The 19013-nt window shown below is 37.6% G+C and overlaps 1 protein-coding gene across 2 annotated transcripts in view; it reads left to right on the forward strand.

The window, feature by feature from the left end:
• The window catches only part of CCSER1 (coiled-coil serine rich protein 1), a 663581-nt gene that overhangs the window by 260537 nt on the left and 384031 nt on the right, over nucleotides 1-19013 (forward strand). For both annotated transcript variants that reach the window (XM_071555858.1, XM_071555859.1), the window contains exon 6: nucleotides 6884-7094. In XM_071555858.1, the coding sequence (XP_071411959.1) occupies nucleotides 6884-7094 (211 nt within the window). The remainder of the gene's footprint in view (nucleotides 1-6883; nucleotides 7095-19013) is intronic.

Consider the following 19013-nt stretch of genomic DNA (forward strand, 5'->3'; position numbering starts at 1 on the left):
GATATGAATGTGTGAAAGAAAGACAGTTGTAGTGAGAAAGGCTGACAGTCTCTTAACTTCCAGCAGCATTAGCCATTAGAGTTTGTGTGCACATTTGTGTGTGGGAGGAGAGTTTCATAGTGGCAGATACTGAATATCATTTTTATAAGGGACTGACCTTGAAAAATCGCAACATCAGAGTACCCATGAATGATACATAGTTCTAAAAGCTGTAAAATGTCAAACGATGTGTACCCTGTGGCACACTGATGTTCAGTATTCTGAGATGTTATCCCTATAGCTTCTGAAGCATTCTCTCTGAGAACAGAAGTCATGTTGAGAGACTGTGTGAGACAGAAAGAGGTATAAATTTTGATGCCGAAGACTGCAAATATGTGTAATTAGCCAAGCATTTGTGTTTTGGTTACCTTTTTATATTGTCAGTGTTGCAAAGCGTGCATTTTAAGACCTCATTGAGGAGTTTGCCAATTTTTGTGCTCCTTGACTAGATCTTAAGAACATTTGGGCACCCAGCAGTGCATTATTGCATATGACCACTGGAATATTTAGGAACATCATTTTAAAAATCTATGCCTTAATTTTGCTAAATGTGGTGAGGGGCCTTTCTATTTTTTCCCCCAAATATGTCCATATATTTCAGTTGCAAATTGTCTGGGGTAGAACGTGTTTCTCTATTAGATGAGATTAATCAGAGATCACCAAAGGATTAAGATTCAATCTGGGCTAATAGTAGGGTTTGACAGGTAAAGCACATCATTTTAAGAGATCCACAGAATGCTTTGAACTGAATTTTGGAAGTGTTTGAGGTAGGCAGATTTTTTTCTCTAAAAATCAGAAGTAATTACTGTTACGTGTCTGACATGGTCCAACCGAGGGACTTAGTCAAAGTAGTAATTAGTGATTTTTCTAAAGGAGGAAAATCTATTTAGTGTTGGTGAGAAAACATAAAATTCTGGATGGGAGAAAGAAGTGTAGATTGAAAGGTGTCTAGATATGTATGAAAAAGGATTTCAGGATGTAACCTGTATATGGAACTAAAAACATCAGTTCTAATGTAAAAGGACATTTCTGATGGGCCAAGTTATGAACAAATACGAACTTCTAGTTTTTCTGAAATAATAATGTCAAATTTATGTGTATATATGACTGTGTATGACTTCTATGACCATACATATATATGTATGCATGTGTGAGTGTGTATATATATATATATATATATATATATACACATACACACACATCTATAAAAATACTTATGTGTATATATACATGATCTATTAATTTATGAATATACAGACATAACATTGCACACTCAAATGCTGGCAATAAGTGATTTAAGGCTTTTGTTAAGACCCTGCTTTAGAAGATAAGTCCTTAGGGAAGAAAGAAGGTATGTTCTGCTCTTCCCATAGAGTCTGGGGTCTTTTGCTCTGCTTGCAGAGCCTTTCTGATGCCAACTGTGTTACATGAGTTCTCTTCTGTTAAGCTGGTATCAAGAAAAGCAGACTCAGGGGAACCAATTGTATTAGTTTAGGCTAATTCTGCTGTAGCAACATCTTGAGCACTGCTGATGAAAAGTAAGAAGATTAAAGTCCACATAATCTGGGGATCTTTATGTAAGTGAAGTTCAAATTACCCTAAGCTCTTCAAATCATTGATCTGAGGATCAGTAAGAAGGGAAGAATAACTTAAATGAGCTCAAGTTGCAAATCGATTTCTTTGGGTCCTTTTTTTTTCCCCTTTTTTGTCCTCCCCCCCCCCTTTTTTTTTTTAGTAAAATCCTTTAAAAATTCTTTCACCTAATAAAGGTGCTTTTATTCTACCTTCTTAGTGGGAATAAGCTTTCAAAACAGTTGTGCAACTGTATCTCTTCTTCAGTTAACATGCAGCTACATTGGATTTATGGAGGCTATTAAAATGCTAAAAGTCACTGATTGATTATTTTAATGCTATCATACTGTTTCAATAAAGACTGCTTTTGAAATAGAAATCCGTCTTAATGGCACAACTGTTTTACTAAATGTGGATATTGTAGCTTCTGGGGGTTTTTATTATTTAGAAATTAGGAAATGCATTCATGGCGCTCAGTGTATATGTCCAGATGAAAGAGAAGCAAGTCTGCAGGCCCAAAGTACCCTCAAGTTGCACAGGTTTTCACCTCATATAACATTTACAAATCTGTAACAACTTTTCTGTTGATTTTCAGACCTTACAGTGACAGGAGTTGTACTAACAGTGTGTGCTTTTCTCTCTTGCCATTTGTGGTCCCCTTAGGTGCAACACGCATCTGCACAGTAAATTTTGGGCACCTTCCTACTACTCTTCTCAGATGTGATTTGCCATTGCATCCTCAGTTCATCTTGGACCTTTTGAACAGGCTGACTCCTTGCTTGGGAGTCTCACTGGGTTTCACATTTCGAGTCTGAAGCTTCATGGCTCCATTGCAGTCTACAGTGTCCTTGTGAGGGGAGGAGGAGGTGCAGACACTGATCTCTTAGTTGTGACCAGTGACAGAATCCAATGAATGACCTGAAGTTGTGTTGGGGGAGGTTTAGTTTAGATATTAGAAAAAGCTTCTTCACCCAGAGGGTGGTTGGGCACTGGAACAGGCTCCCCAGGGAAGGGTCACAGCACTAAGCCTGACAGAGTTCAAGAAGCATTTGAATGATGCTCTCAGGCACATGGTGTGACTCTTGGGGATATGATGGTCCAGTGCATGGCCAGGATTTGAATGTCAGTGATCCTTGTGGGTCCCTTTCAGCTCAGCATATTCTGTGATACTGTGGTAGTAGCCATGCCTGAAGATTTGAGATGAGATCTATGTGGGATGGTACATTGGTGCACATCTGCACCACTGACATCCTCCACAGGGGAGTGGTCCCATCCAGTTTTCCTGCAGTAACAGCCACACCATGCCATGGAATCACTAGAAAGCGTCACAGCTGGTTTGGGTCAAGACATTTCAGAAGTGTTTTGAAACCGCCTGACTTCCAGTGCCCAGGAAAATTTTCAGATATGGTTTTATTAAAGTAGGAACATAGCCTAAGTGTATTTTAGGCCAATTAAGAGCTCAGACAGGAGCCATATATTTAAAAATGACCAAATTGCTTTTCTGAAATATTGTACAGTGATAATGTTATAGAATCAAAGGAAATAGTGTAATTTAAAGGAAATACATTGTCTTTAGTCATTAAAATAGACCTTTTGAGGCTCTTTATCCACAGTTGAAGAATTTTGTCATGGATAACATTTGCCTGTGAAATGTTTTTATTACAATAAATGTGTCTTTGGAAGGTGGAGGTAGCTGCCCATCTGTAAGGAGCTCCAGAACTACTAGTCAAGGACCAGCCTCTTCTCCAACTTCAGAGGTTTAGAGGTGTTTTACTAATGAAGTAAAACTTCTTATTTACTAAGAACATTCCCTACTTCACCCCCAATCTCTGCTGCTGCTTTGAGATGAATTGCAGTGGATTACTGTGGTAATACTGTAACAGACCACCTGGACATTGTTAATGATGAACTTGACGTAATATCAGTTCTGGAATGTATTTAAAATGAGGGGGGTTTCTGCAGCAAGTAGAATGAGATGTATCAAATAGGGAAGAGGTTTTTTGTCACAAGCTGAAGTACCTCTGAACTATCAGAAAGGATTACATTGTCTGAATGCTCATTATGTACCAACTCTTGAGTCACTATTTTTCAGTAGCAGTTGAGTTAGATTTTAAACTCTTATATGTGGTAATATGTTGTTATGGTGCTTTTCATGCTTTAGTACTGCATTTTGTATTTGAAAAAATAGTAAACTCATGTATTGAGCGGTATGATGTCAACATAAAGGCCACCAAAATAATTGAAGATACTTTCCTTATTTGAAATTCAGAATTGCTATATCTCCAGTACATCTATGGCTTATACATAAACACTGTATCTCTTCTATGTAAGAGGGGAGGGTGGTTTTCCAATGTACTGCTGCTTATTGGCTTGTCCCTGGGGTAGCAGGATATGGCTGGTGATAACAGGTTCTTCTCCCTGATAATGTACAGTGAAAGACTCCTTCTGGGAGGCAATACGTTGGCCCTTCCTCAGTGCCAGGGTGTTACATATGAAGGATGCCTGCAAAGGGGTGTGAGGAAGATGCAACTTTAGTGAGGCTTGCAAAGTGAATGTGCAGAATATTCAAAGGAGTACGTCTATAGGCACTGGTCAGGAAAAAAAGAGGGCCTTTTTGTTTCATCTTAATTTAATTAATGTTCTTTTCTGGCTACATAAATCTTACTCAAGTGCAGATTCCAAGAGTTGGAATATGGCTTCTTTTATAAGTCCTTAAAAGTGGCCTATGTTATGTAACTTCAGTTTCATAAGTTATTTTTCCTTTACATGATTTATACCTGAGTCTTCTTCAATAGAGGCTATGAAACAGCAGTGGCTTAACAGGCTTCCATCAAAAGCAACTTTACCATCCACCTCAGATTATTGTTTTAAAGGATGCAAAATATTCTGCTCAAAGTTGTTTCAATGCATTTAAAAATTAAAACAGACTGATTTTGTTGTTTTATGAGAGTCTTGAAAAATTGTAGTTCCATTGGCTATCATGAGTATCTGTCCGTATTTGTGGTCTCTGTGGTACATTTCTTGGTGCAAGAAATTCTCTCTGCTGCATAGTAATTAGCTTGCAGAGTATAAAAATGAACCTTCCTTAAAAGATAGTTCTAGTATCTGCATTTCCAATTTTTTGTATGGCATTGGGAATGGCATGTCTTAAGAAATCACATCAATCTGTTTTTGTGTGTGGATCCTCTAGAAACAAAGCTAACTGAGGAAAATTTCATGTGGAAAAATATTCTTTGTCCTTTCAAATTATGGCAGAATCAGTTTTGTCTTGCATGAAAATTCAAATGGAACAGAAAATCAGATCAATACATTAAATGAATAAAATTTGTCATTTTCTTCACCACTTACACTAACATCTTTAATTGTACTGAGTTAATTTAGTATGAATATGAGTGTCATGCATTGCTGTTATCTCACTTTATAATTTAGTAGTAATTATATGCTATTATTGCACAGTGAAGCCACATTCTCAGATTTAATCTGCATTCAGATTTCTCATTTTTTCCTGCTAGTCAGAGAGGCAAATAGGTGAAGCATTGAAATTGTGAATGCTTCCATGCCAGAAAGATCCTTACTATTTTTAGTTGCATTCTCTTCCACTGCAATGTCAAGCAACCTCTATTTATATTATTTTTCTGCTATTAAAGTTTTGGCTGATTGTGACTGATAGACTCTATGACCTCTGGATCACAGAGTCACACAGGTGGTAAGGGACTCTGCAGGTCTCTCTTTTAAGCTCTTGCTCAAAGCTTGTCCAAATAGAGCATGTTACTCAGGGGTTTGCACCAGCACAGTGTGAATATTTCCAAGGAAGGGTGTTCAGTAGCATCTCTGAGCCTCTGCTCTTTTGTTTAACCATCCTCATGGTACAAAATCAGTCAGTAAATAAATGAAGTTCTTATATAGGGTCACAATTTCCTGTATTCCATCTTCTGTCCATTGCCTTTCATCCTGGTACTGTGCATAGAATCACAGAATTATAGAGTTGATTGGGTTGGAAAAGACCTCCAAGATCATCAAGTCCAACCCTTGGTCCAACTCTAGTCCATTTACCAGATCATGGCACTCAGTGCCACGTCCAATCTCAGTTTAAAAACCTCCAGGGATGGTGAATCCACCCCCTCTCTGGGCAGCCCATTCCAATGCCTGATTACTCTCTCTGGAAAGAATTTTTTTCTGATCTCCAACTTAAATATCCCCTGGCAGAGCTTAAGCCCGTGCCCCCTTGTCCTATTGCTGAGTGCCTGGGAGAAGAGACCAACCCCCACCTGGCTAGAACTTCCCTTCAGGTAGTTCTAGACAGTGATGAGGTCACCTCTGAGCCTCCTCTTCTCCAGGCTAAACAACACCAGCTCCCTCAGCCTCTCCCCATAGGATCTATGCATCCCTAAGGACAGCCTGGCTCCGTTGTTTCTGCACCCTGCCAGTGGAAATGCTGCTCTGGTCAGCAATGGGATTTGCTTACCTTCTTTGGAAGAGTGAGCAAAGCTGGTTCTCAGCCTCTCCTCATTCATTCTGCACTCCAGCCCACTGACCATCCTGTTTGTAGTTGCTGGGCTTTCTTCATCTTGGGGGAGTCGTGTAGAAAACTTACTCTGATATTAAAGGAAGGTACTATGTATGCAGCAAAATAATGGTCTTCCATTACCTCCAAAGGGCATCAAAACATTTCTGAATATTTTCTGTGTCTAGTGGATTCTCAGCCGATGCTTTGTTTCATGTTCTGCTTATATAGCTTCAGTGGTAACTAAGCTTCAGAGTCAGTACAGATTAAATTTCAAGTTCCATTTTATACAACAGCAGGTTCATTTTATGTCACTGGGCCAGCCCAGAAGGAGGTTTTTGGGGGCATTTTTCTCTTCTTTTTGAGGTCTAAGTCAAAGTATAAGGAAGACTGTTATTTGATTTAGCTTTTGAAGGTGCATGACATCCATTTTTTCATGAAGCTGAACTGAAATAAAATGGGCCTGTAGCAGTTTTGCCCATGCGATATTTTGTTTTAAGAAAATGCCATTCTTTTGAAGGGCATGAAATAGACCACGGTTTTAATTCCTGTACAATATGGTACATTTATAAATGCATATTTTATTGCTAACACCATATGGCTGTAGGTACATTATAGAGGCTGTTCATGCAAGCAGGATCCAAAAGTGAATGTGTAATGTGTCTTTAAACTCAAAGGAACTAATCCCCCTTAAAATTATTAAGGTCTTTTTGCTTTTTCATATTTCAGTGTTGTTCTGTTGTTCAGTGTTCTGTTTTCTCTTGTAAGGAATCTATCTCTGAAGCTCTCCAAGGAGGTGGAACAAGGAGAAGCCAGGTACCCTCGTGTTAGCCAGCTGGCTGGCAGCCCATCCGTGGAGTGGCCTTTCCCTGGTCTGGAAGAAGGTGGAGGGATTGAATCTTTGCCCTTCAGATTGATGCTACAAGACTGTACAGCTGTGAAGACATTGCTCCTGAAAATGAAGAGGGTTCTTCAAGAGGTAATGACCCACTTACTTGTTAGATTAATATCTTTCAGCGTTAATGAGCTAAGCAGCAGAAAAGGGTCAGTGAAGTTTATGGACTTGATACCTTTTAATATGTCTTGAATATATGGAATTGATGCAGAAGTATAAATAGTTGTGCCTCAACATGGTGCAGGTCGGAAAGTTTATACCAGAGCAGAATTTAACTGATACTACCATCTTGGTTTCCAGAGTGCAGATCTTCTCTTGAGCTTCTACCAAAGTCAGGGGAGACCACCTGCTTTAGATTAAAATATGTTATACTGTTTTCTTCCAGTACTTTAGGGCTTTTCAATTTTCTTACTACATTTGTTAACCCTTACGAAGTTGCGTACAATTTATTAAGAGGAGAGATGGTAAGAAAAAATTTCACTTAACTAGCAGTACTAAAAGTTTCCCAGCTTCCATTTGTAAATGATGTCTGAAATCAGATTTTTTTGCTGTTCCTAACAATTTCAAGACTCCTGGCTTGTCCCTTCCTGCTGTATTCTCTTGCTTCCCCTGTGGATTGCTGGTGCTGCTTTGAAAATTTTCTGTTGTATCTGTTTCTCCTTAGAAGACAAAAGTATTATTTGGTTGGTTTTGTTTGTTTGTTTTTTGACACTTTTCGGCTGTGGAGCCCTGACTCGGGTATAATTTTTTTTGCTTGTTTTTATCTATGTAGCTCACAGAATTACAGACTTTAGGTTCAGAGGGCTCTCTGGAGGTTCACCTGCTCTCCTCAAAGCAAGGCCCATTCAGAACAAGTTGCTTGGGTTCTTGCTCATTTGAAATTTTACTGCCTTGGTGGAGTTTTCATATTGCTTCTGGCTAACCATTCCAGTGTCTGACTACATAATTGTATTTTTTTCCCTTAACATATAAACCATTTCTCTTGCAATCAACTTCATAATATAAAAAAGACCAAATATAAGTTAGGGTTTTTACTGCTTGCTCCTTGGTCATGTGTATCTGAATTCAACCAACTGTTGTTCTATCTGAAAAGGTTTTTCCAAAGTTCAGCTTTGATAATTTTCAATTAATCCTCCTAAATAACATGTTTTTGCTGGATAGGAAGCCTTTCAGTGCACTAGAAGCTTCTTGTGTACTGTTGGGATTCTTAATGCACTTCCAGTTGTGTTGAATCCAGAATTGAAGTCAGTAATTCTCCATTCGTTCCTCCTTATATGGAGTCAAAATATAGAGTGAATTTAAAGGATTTTGCAACCTCATTGTATCTGGAAAGAAATAACAAGAATTATGATATTCCATGACATAGCAGTTGTAACCTTCAAGTGGTACCATTGGCAACAGTTGCTTTTAGTGTAATTCTGCAACACTCACAAAAGTTTTCTGTGATAGTATCAATAAGAATTTTAGTTTTAACTTACCACATTCATTAAACTTGTTGAAGAATCTACTGTTATTTGCTATATGGAAATATGTTGTACCTTAGAGTATTTCATCTTTAAGAACATTCACCAGTTGATCTGCACAAAAGAGACATAAGGTATGTTATGTGACTCACTGGAATTTCTTATCCAGTTACTAACAACTCCATATGTAACTCACTGATTTTATTTTTTCACCTTAATCATTCAGTCTTTTCCTTACTTGATTCTTTGTACCATATGAGGTCCATCTCCCCATCTGATGGTAACAAAGTGTGTCTCTTTTTGTCTTACCTTATGAAATAAAAATGGCCTTTTTCTAGTTCGACATTTGTTGGATGTTATATCTGATGAATATACATGTGCTGGAATTTAACTCCCTGTTTATCAGCACCTTTGAGATCTAAGCATTACACATTTGCTTAGCTGTGTACTAGAACAACTTCTTACACGGCCAGAACGAAATCACCAATCTGATGATTATTGAAAACTTTTTCCATCTTGAGTTGTTATTTCTATTTTAGTTTTCAGTGAATGGCTTGGGTAATATTGGTGATAGAAAAGTTATGAGGGATGCTGTACAATGATATAGGAGTTTATTTCTTAATATCATAATCTGTGAAATAGCTGTTTGGTATGTAGTGCAGTATTGCAGTTCTACTGATAAAAATAAACATACTAATTCTTGAAACAAATAATTAGTTCTCAATCTTTACACAGTTTTCATGGCTAACAAACCCATCCACTATATGGTAGGTGTTATCCATGGTATAAGTGCAGAAGAATGAAAGGGCAGTAACAATGCAATATTCACAGTTTTTAAACTACATTAAAAGATTATGAATTAAGCCAAACTCATAACATGATTGAAAAGACCATAACTAGTTTGAACAACCAAAGAGAAGATGACCTTGAAATATATTAGAAATGTATATTGAAATGACACAACTTGATTATCTTCAGAAATACAGATATTTATATATTTATGTAACTTTAAAATTATTAGTGAAAAATTACAGGAAAATATAATCCCATCAAATTGAAACCTTGTATTGAAGAATCTGATAAATAAGTCATCTGAGCATATTTAGCAGACAGTTTCCATGGAGAAGGCACCCTATTTCCATTGCAACTAGATGTAGTTTCTTCATCCAAAAATCACTTTTGCCTCAACCAATATTATAAATCAAACTCAGTACAGAACAAAAGATATGAAAGAAAAATTGTTTCCTCACCATGTAAGGCTCAGATATTTTTAGATGTAGACAAACATAGTCTCTGGCAGACTTACATGGTATAGAAGTGAAATATTTTATGCCTATAGGAGTATAAAGTAAGATTATTTATTTATAAAAATAATAATATGTTTCTATCCACTTTAAAAATATAGTAAGTATACAAACTACATGAGTAAAATTACATGGGTTACCAGAAGAAAGCTGCAGTATTTCTGTTTTATAGCTGATATTACCCATAGAATAAGGAATTACAGTAGTGTACACCTCTTTATTGAGAAATAACATGCTAATTGAGTTAAAATACTAGCCCTGTTATTCAATAAAATCCTTCTTCTTAAGCACTGAGCACTGCTTCTAAGGAATAGTTTAATTATGATCTGCCAAAATGTAATACTGGATAGTAAAATATGGGTGGTTTTTTTAGTTGCACTTGCTTGTAATTGAAGAATCTAAATGGAAAAACTGCATACAGTACATGCTGTACTGTGCTGTAGATTTATAAAGCAGTGAGTTAGCTTGTTATTAGTCTTATCTTGAAGAGGGATATTGAAGACATGGGAGTAACTTACAAGACAGAGAATGTTATTTAGTAAAAGGCTAATGAGTGATCATTCAATTAAGAGAATTAATTACCTTTTCACTTTCAGTCAAAAAGCAGGGAAAATATCTACTAATAATTCTTTATAGTTTTGGCCACGCAAGACTCATAGGGCAGATTGTTCCCCAGTGTTTTGGAAACCTCACAGAACAAAGCTGAAGGTAGTCTGTAGGATCCCAGTGAGTGAGGAAACTTGATCATCCACCAAGTGGTCCAGAAGATCTCTCTGAATCTCTTTGGCAGCTTTTTCTCATGGAAGATCCATTTCTGAGAGGCAAATCTGCAGCAGTGACATAACCAAGACTTTTGGGCTGCATAATTTCATGAGGAAGTGTTACCAGAAGTTGGCAGCACAGGCAGCTTCATAAAAGCCTCTTCAGCCTAGAAGACAATGCAAGCTGTTGTGTAACCGGTCTGTGATGTACAAGTAGTTACTGGTCTCCCTTTTCTCTCCAGATCTCTGATGTTTGTTGAACGCTTTTGTTTTTGTTTGTTTGTTTGTTTGTTTTCTCTCAAAGTCCTACTTGGTGTTGACCTTTCCATCAGTAATGATTTTTCTCACTTAAAACAAAAAGAGAAGAAAATAAATTAAATTGGTAGGTTTGCCCACTCCTAAGATATGGTTTCTCTACTTTCTTACTTCACGTAGGCCTTTCTGCTCTGAACTGCCCTTCAGCTTAATCTCTGCCACTTTTTCTCCCCCATGTGCTGTTCTGTGCTTTCCGTGTTTTATTACATTTCAAGCTACTAACTGATTGTGTATAGCCAATCAACATCTGAAAACTAGACTATAGGTTCTTTCTCACTTCTTGCTGTCAACAATAATGAATATATAATGTCTCTTAACCAAACAATATATGGGCTTTCCTGTACTGCTTCAGATGAGAATGAAATTATTTCCATCTATTAACGTTTTTATGGCTTGAGTTATTAGAGCTAGCTTAGGCAATGTTGAAGGCTGGCTAATTAAGAGGACATTTAAGGGCTTTGCCTTTTCTGAAATCATTGATAGAATATTTCAGGCTGAGACATATGAACAAAACTTATATGGTTTTGGGTTTTGTGCCTAGCAACAGAGGGTCTTTATGCTGAAATAAACATAGTAGAAAATTACAGTTGTTTTGGGAAGGAATCTGTTTAGTCAGTGATAATGGATTTTTGTTGGAGCTTGAGATGTTGAGCTTGTTGATTAATTTTATTGAATGCCCTAATAAAAAGAAAATCTTTAGGCTTGTTTCTGCTGGTCATATTTTCCCTGCATTCCTTATGAAATATATAATTTTCCAACTACATAAATCTACTTTTAGGTATTTTTATGGGGCTATCAGAAGGCACCTTAGTGGTTGCTAATCTAGAAAATTAAGATATGTTGTCCATATGCTTGTGTAATTTGGAATATAAATTATTCAGTGCATACCCATGGTTTTTTAGAAGTTCTGCAAAATAGCATGCAGGCCATGGAGCTTGAGCTAATTACTGCGATTAGCAATAGGAGTAAGTGACTTTGGACATATATTGCATACTGTGTTTTGCTAATTAATCATTTATTTTACTGACGGAAATTGCAGCTCTATGTGACTGTCATTATAACTTAATGTGTCCAATACAGTGTCTTTAGATTACACTTGAAAAAAAGAAAAAAGATAAATGTAGAAAATGAGGTTAAAATTGCTGTGAGACTGGCCCTGAGAACTGCCTGAGATTAGGGGGCAGAGTGAGACCACTCAGTCTGCAATTAGTCTGTCAGATATCACTGGCTACATTACTTCTCCCCATGCATCTTTCACCTCATCACTAAAATAAGCATAATTATAGAGTCTTCTTTTATGCTGCACTTGCAATCCACTAATGGAAAGTACTAAGAGGAAGATAAGTGTTGCTTCCAATATTTTGTAGTGTGATTGCTAAGCAATATGGAGTTGGCCTTAAACTATGGTTTTCAAAGACATTAAAGCATTTCCTACAGTCCACTATGAAATGTATTGTATTAGTTAATATTGTGTTAGCCACTCTAGGAACCAATTGCAAGTTTAATACACTATAAAATACTGCAGGTTTTCTTCCTTTAAGTAACTTTGTAATTAACCACTGTAGCATTGCTGATTTATTCAACAACTCTGCATTTAAATGCAGTCCCTTTTATCAAGTAATTCATGCTGGAAATTGGTAATTCCTTCATTTCATGGTGTGTTGACACTGCATATACCCATAAATTTAAATAACTAATGATAAAAATGTAGTAGGTTTAATAATAGGATTTAAATTTATCACATTAAATTGCTTTTTCACTTGGGAATATACATTGGCATACCCATGCCCAGCTGCTTGTAAAGACAGAGGCAGACAGCCCATTTTCACACTTAGTGTGTTTTTTCTAGGAATATATCTCAGAGTAAGGGAGAATATTGGTATCTGGTGGATATAATCAGGTGTTCATGTTGGCAGCAAAGATGTTTTACACTCAGAATATCCATTATAAGGTATTTAATAACAACAAGAAAATCCAATGTTTATTATTTAGTTAGACATTCTCAAGGTACAAGAAAACATCCCTCCCACACCCCCAGTAATTTTTGGGCACACTTCATGGGGCAAACACCAGCTCAAACATTGTCATTATGTGTGCTGAACTTAGCATACGTAGTACTCTCAAATAGGTTATAATGCTATAATTCCAGGCCTGTGTCTTAGGTATCTTAGCTGAATATACCTCAGAAATCACTGACCAGCACTCCCAGGTCCCTTTCTGTTCAGCAGCTTTCCAGCCACTCTTCCACACTCCTGTGGTGCTGTTTGAGGTTGTCATGAAGGACCTGGCACTTGGCCTTGTTGAACCTCAAACAGTTCTCCTTGGCCCATCAATCCAGCCTGTCCAGATCCCTCTGCAGATCCTTCATACCCTCCAACAGATCCAGACTCCAGCCCAACTTTGTGTTGCCGACAAACTGAGGGTGCATGCAATCCCCTGGTCCAGATCATCGATAAAAATACTTGGGAACGCAGAGAGTGACTGGCCACCAGCTCGATGTACCACCATTTGACATCCCTTTTTGGGCTCGGCCATTGAGCCAGTTTTTTACCCAGTGCAAAGTGCACCATGGGAAACCAGTTTATCCCGGAGAATGTTGTAGGAAATGGTGTCAAAGCCTTAACTGAAGTCCAGGTAGACAAGATCCACAGCCTTTCCTGCATCCACTAAGCAGGTCACCCTGTCATAGGAAATCAGGCTGGCAAAGCAAGACCTGCCTTCCCCAAACTCATGCTGGCTAGGCTTGATCCCCTGGTTGTCCTGTACATGCCATGTGGTGGCACTCGAGCATCTACTCCCTTTCTTTGCCCAGCACCAAAGTCAGGCTGATAGTTTCATGGAGCTTTCTTCCAGCGCTTTTTGTAGCTGGGCATCACATTTGCTAACCTGCATTCAGCTTGCACCTCCTTGGTGAGCCAGGAAGGCTGATAAATGACTGAAAATGGCTCAGTGAACCAGGTCCTTCAGTTCCCGTGTGTGATTCCCATTTGGCCCATGGACTTGGGCATGTCCAAGTGGTGTAGCCGATTGCTGGTCATTTCCCCTTGGATTATGGGAGTGTCCTGTCCCTGTCTTCCATCTCAAGGGCCTGGGTTGTCCCTGAGGACAACTGACCTTTTATTAAGTTCTGAGGCAAAGAAGGCATTGAATTTCTCATCCTTTTCCTCGTCCTTTGTCAGTTTGTTTCCCCCCCCATCCAGTGAAGGATGGAGACTCTCCTTAACCCTCCTTTTGTTGTTAATGTATTTATAGAAAAAAATTTTTATTGTCTTTTACAGCAGTAGCCAGATTAAGTTCTAGTTAGGCTTTGGCCCTTCTGTTTTTATCTCTATATAACCACATGAAATCTTTGTAGCCCCCCTGAGTTTCTTGCCCATTTTTACCTACGAAGGTCTCAAATTCTCTTTTTCTATTAAGTTGCAGCCAAAGTTCTCTGCTCAGCCAAGCTGGTCTTCTTCCCTGCCAGCTTGTCTTCTGGCATGTGGGGGTGACCTGTTCCTGTACTATTAAGATTTCTTTCTTGAAGAGTATTTAGCCTTCCTGGAATTCTTTTCTCTTAAGGTTCTTCTTACTTTACAATAGGAGCTCCTAACATTTACTGACACCCTAGGAATACTTTAGAGTGTGAGGTTACAGGCTGGGATGGGCCCACAACTCTGGGCTCCTGCAAAGTCACACTGATCTTGGCTTAACAAAAAGATCTTCTAAAATGGTTTGACTCAGTTACGAGTTTGTATCATTGCCCATGCTCACAATGAAGTTCTTTTGAAGGCCACATTCAGAGTGTTTTTAAGACGCACCTTGAGATTACCAGTCTCAAATAAATACTCTTAACCTCTAATACTGAAAATGGAAAATTTCTTTTCTCCATTTGTGTTCTGTTTTTTCTGCTGCTGACCTAGTGGCTTAATCTTTGTCGATTGCATATGTCAGCCTTACTGAAACGAGATTCACCATGAAACGTGTTACCCTCTTGCATGTGGAGATGGTGGTGACACATATGTGTCTATTCCATGTACCTGGAAGGTGAGCTGTCAGTTTACTTGTTTCTCCTGTCACTGCCTGAATGAAGCATTTTCATACAGCAGTGCAATGTGCTCCAGGTCAGCTCAGATCTGCATAGCATGCTCGTCCAGCCTCCTCCACAGCCAGGTCTTAGCAGCACCTTGCAGAGAGGCATTAAAAATAGTAACCCTATTAATATGTAATGTCCCTACATCAGCAGTTCTGTGCAAGTGTCTGTGATTAACCTGGGGCTGAAGACCATAAAATTGTAACAGTTACAAAACTGAAACCGTTTCTCATTTAGTACTTCCCTGGTTTTGATCGGTGGCTGCAGGTCAGTCAGCTAAATACCTCCCGACACTCCTTGGCAATGGAGCTGAGCACACCAACTGCATTTTCTGATACATCTACAAATACCAAAAAGTGCATTACAAAATTATGAACAAGCAGTGGAAGAAATCCAGAATGTCTGCAAAAGTCTATAGAGGGAATTGATTATACTGAGTTGTTAAGAGCTCATGAGTAATTTGAGTGAAATGACAGAGGGTAGATGGAAGGGTTTCTGAAAAGAAAGTGAATAATACTGCCAGATCTAACAAATTTCCCAGTAAGTTATCCATTTTTTAAAGACAAAAACTTTCGGAAGTAGAAGTGTGATTAAGATGAGGGCACAGCACCTAAGCTGCACTAGAGTTGATTTTCTTGCAAATTTACTGGTGTTATAGGTATGAAAATACCATCATGTCCAACAGTTTCGTAATTTAAAGAGAGCACTTCATATGAGGTTTATAGCTGGTGCCATTACCTTTAAGTCCAGTAGGTTAAAACAAAAAAAGGATTGTCTTATCTAAATAGTTCTTCAACTTCTGAAGTTTTACAGTACTGCATACCCACTATAGATTTTTTTTCTTCCTCATGCTAGGTTTCAAAATTTTCTTGACACTGAAAAATGACTGGTTCTATAGATAAAGCAGTAAAAATTATAATAGCAACTGTTGCTGTAAATGGATGTACAAGAAGAAAAAGATGTAATAGATAAAAATTGTATTCAGGTAGTGGAGTGCCTGATGTGCACGTAGTTACCTATTTCAATATTTGTGTTCATATATGACCATATAGATGATTTTCTGGAAGCTAAATTTGATCTCTTAATTATCCCTTACTCTTGATCATTAGAATTTCTGAAACAAGTGCTAGTATAGGTGCAGGAGAAATTCTCACAGTTCACAGCATAGATGGATCTTGGCATAGCTCTGTGCTGCAGTTTTGTTTAATGCTTTCTCTGCACTGTGAATTCCATTACTTTGTAGCCCAGGTTATCAGAACAGTGCTCATCATTTTTCTAGTGGAAGAAAGAAAAGATATGAAAAGTGCTGATACAGCATGCTTACAACAGAGCAACCTGATCTAGCACAAGATGTGTCTGCTCACTGCAGGGGAGTTGCACTGTTCTATGATTCTATGATTTTGACAAAAATAATAGTGCTGCTTTTGTGCTCCACTTGAATCATGAAGTGATTTGTTTGAAGGCTTACATGATGAAGTGACAAAAAGAAACATTGCTTTGGAAAAGGATTTAGAAATTGTACATCAGGGACATAGCCTACACCTGGTTTTATGATTGTTCAGAGCCAGTTGGTAGGCACATGTATTTTTCATGAGCACATAGTGTATCTAAAGAAATACTGCGTATGTCCAGCAATCTGTGTTCCCTTCTTTATATATTTTAATATAAATACAGCAGTTCTCTGCCTTTGGTCAGAGTCTCAGCTGGGTGTAAAATGTCACAGATGCATTTAATCCAGCTTGGTCTCTACTCAGAATGCTGCTCTCTTCATCCTTCTTTATTTTTATATATTTTTGTTCATGATGAGTGCCCTTTACAGAGCCAGTATCATCCTTGTGATTAAGAGCTCATGGATGTAAAATGCAAACTTAACTCATGTCTGGGAATTTAATTTTTCTTCATTGAAATTGAAAATGGTCTTCTGTTTTCCCTCCTGGACTCAATTAAAAATATTGGAAAGGTGTCAGGTAAAAGCAATATCCTCATTTGCAAGCTGAAGAGTAAGAATTCTTCTTTTTATTAACAGCTCTTATATCAAATCTGTGTGAAGATAATCTAGATAAGAACAGATATATGTTCAGAAAGAACAGATCTTGCCTTAGTATAAACTGAGCACATAAACCAGCTAAGCAATGGTACAGTTTGATGACTTACCTCTTTTAAGCAGGGTAGAGATAAATAGAATGAACAACTAGCCTAGGGTCACTTATATCCTAGGATTTTTATTTCTCTTATATGGCACTATTTTTCCTGTCTCTATTGGGCCTATCATTTTAGTGGGAGTTTTTTAAGTTTTGTTTTTAAATTTTCTTTAATATGGGGAAAATAGCTCTCAGGTGACGGCTACAAACTGCCACTGGAAAAAGAGGAGCAGGTCTCTATTACTTGCCACCCCATGCAAAATCTCTTTCAAAAATTGTTCTTCATGTTTCTTTTAAACTGTGTTACAAAATTAGATCAGTGGTGAAATAAATGCTTGAATCTCCAGTGTACAGCCATGCCAGCCATGCTCATCTGTTTAAGACCTCTGCTGGTAATAAACCTTTGGCAATAGCAGAGAGAAAGTGAGCAGTGTTTGTGTCAGTCCTTTTGCTATGAAAATAAGCTTTTTTCTCATCAGTCTCCAACCTCCTTTCCCCACCCCTCTATACTTTGTGAGGCAGCTCTGGATTAGTTGGTGTCTCAAACTCTTACTCCTGGTCTGTCTGATACTTAGTTTTCCATGCACTGTTCTATGGAGCAATGATTGCTTTCAAAAGAAGACTGGCATGGTGCATGTAGAGGGAAACAGTTTAGTGTGTCTGAATGTTTTACAGCTAAAAGATTTAACAAGAGTCATCACTTAAGATGTGTGTCTCCCACACAAATGGGACCTTTATTAATTTACCCATTCAGAAGGAAGAAATTTGTATTTTATTTGTGTAGGCTACTACTGTATTGAAACAGAGAGATTTTTGGAGTACTCCAACTGAATATTAAAGCTAAAATTTAAGATAACCCAGGATAAAAATACTACTAATTATACTGACCTTTGTAAAACCAGTCCACTCTCGTAAGTGTATGTGTCTAGTTTTTTATTGCATTTAAGCTCTTTCAGACCTCACTGAGGCAATGAAGAGCTCTGCATTCATGTTAGTGAGCTTTGGACTCCTGGAATGAATAAGCGGTAACATCAAATGGTTTCCTGCTCGTGGTTTCTGATGTTATGTGGTTGTTATTATAATTCAGGTTCTGGTGGACCTGACTGTCTTTTTGTATTGTGATTGTGTGTGTGTTTGTGGGTAAAATTTGGGTATATAGCTGTATATTGTTTTTATATTTTTACAATAAACTTCTTACGAAGGTATATGTGGCTTTTTAATATGTGCATAACTGTATGGTTCTTACAGATATACCTAAAATATGCTGCTGTCTCTTGCTAATGATTCTCGTGGCTGTATTGAATTTGATGCTAAAGATTGAACCTGTACCATAGCTCTGTTATGTAATTTCAAATAGAAAGCACATTTACATATGTTTCTTAGACTGTTTAGATGCTGAGCTTTCCTAAGCTACATCTTTCTGTCATTAAATTGTTCTCTCACAACTGATTTTTCTAGTAAATATAACTTGTAATGTATTATTTCTTTTCACTTTTGTGATTAAGCTCTTTGTTAGATATGTCTGTCTTGATTAACACACCATTATGTTTTGACAACGTAAACTTCATCAGTAGATTTCATCTGGCAGTTTTGCAGGCTGTATTTTACCATAAGCTGCAGTTTGCTCATACAATACAGTATTTGACTGTTGGTTTGTCTGTATACCCAGATAACTGATTTTTTCCCCACAACTTAAACATCTTTCTGCTTATCTCATGTTTATTGCATGTGTTGCCAGCTTCTTGAACAATTTATTAGGGCAATTTAGGCTCAAGATATAATTGTTTACTATTTATATCCCAGCTTTTACAAAAACATATTTATATAGTATTATTAGGATAAGTTATTGTCTCATATTTTAGTCACTTTAGGACTTGCATTATGTGCAACTTAATTTGCTAGGATTAGTAAGAATTAGTATAAATAGTATGCTAGTATTAGAATTAG

The sequence above is a fragment of the Pithys albifrons genome, chromosome 5 (assembly GCF_047495875.1).
Source record: "Pithys albifrons albifrons isolate INPA30051 chromosome 5, PitAlb_v1, whole genome shotgun sequence".
In the NCBI taxonomy this organism is placed as follows: domain Eukaryota; kingdom Metazoa; phylum Chordata; class Aves; order Passeriformes; family Thamnophilidae; genus Pithys; species Pithys albifrons.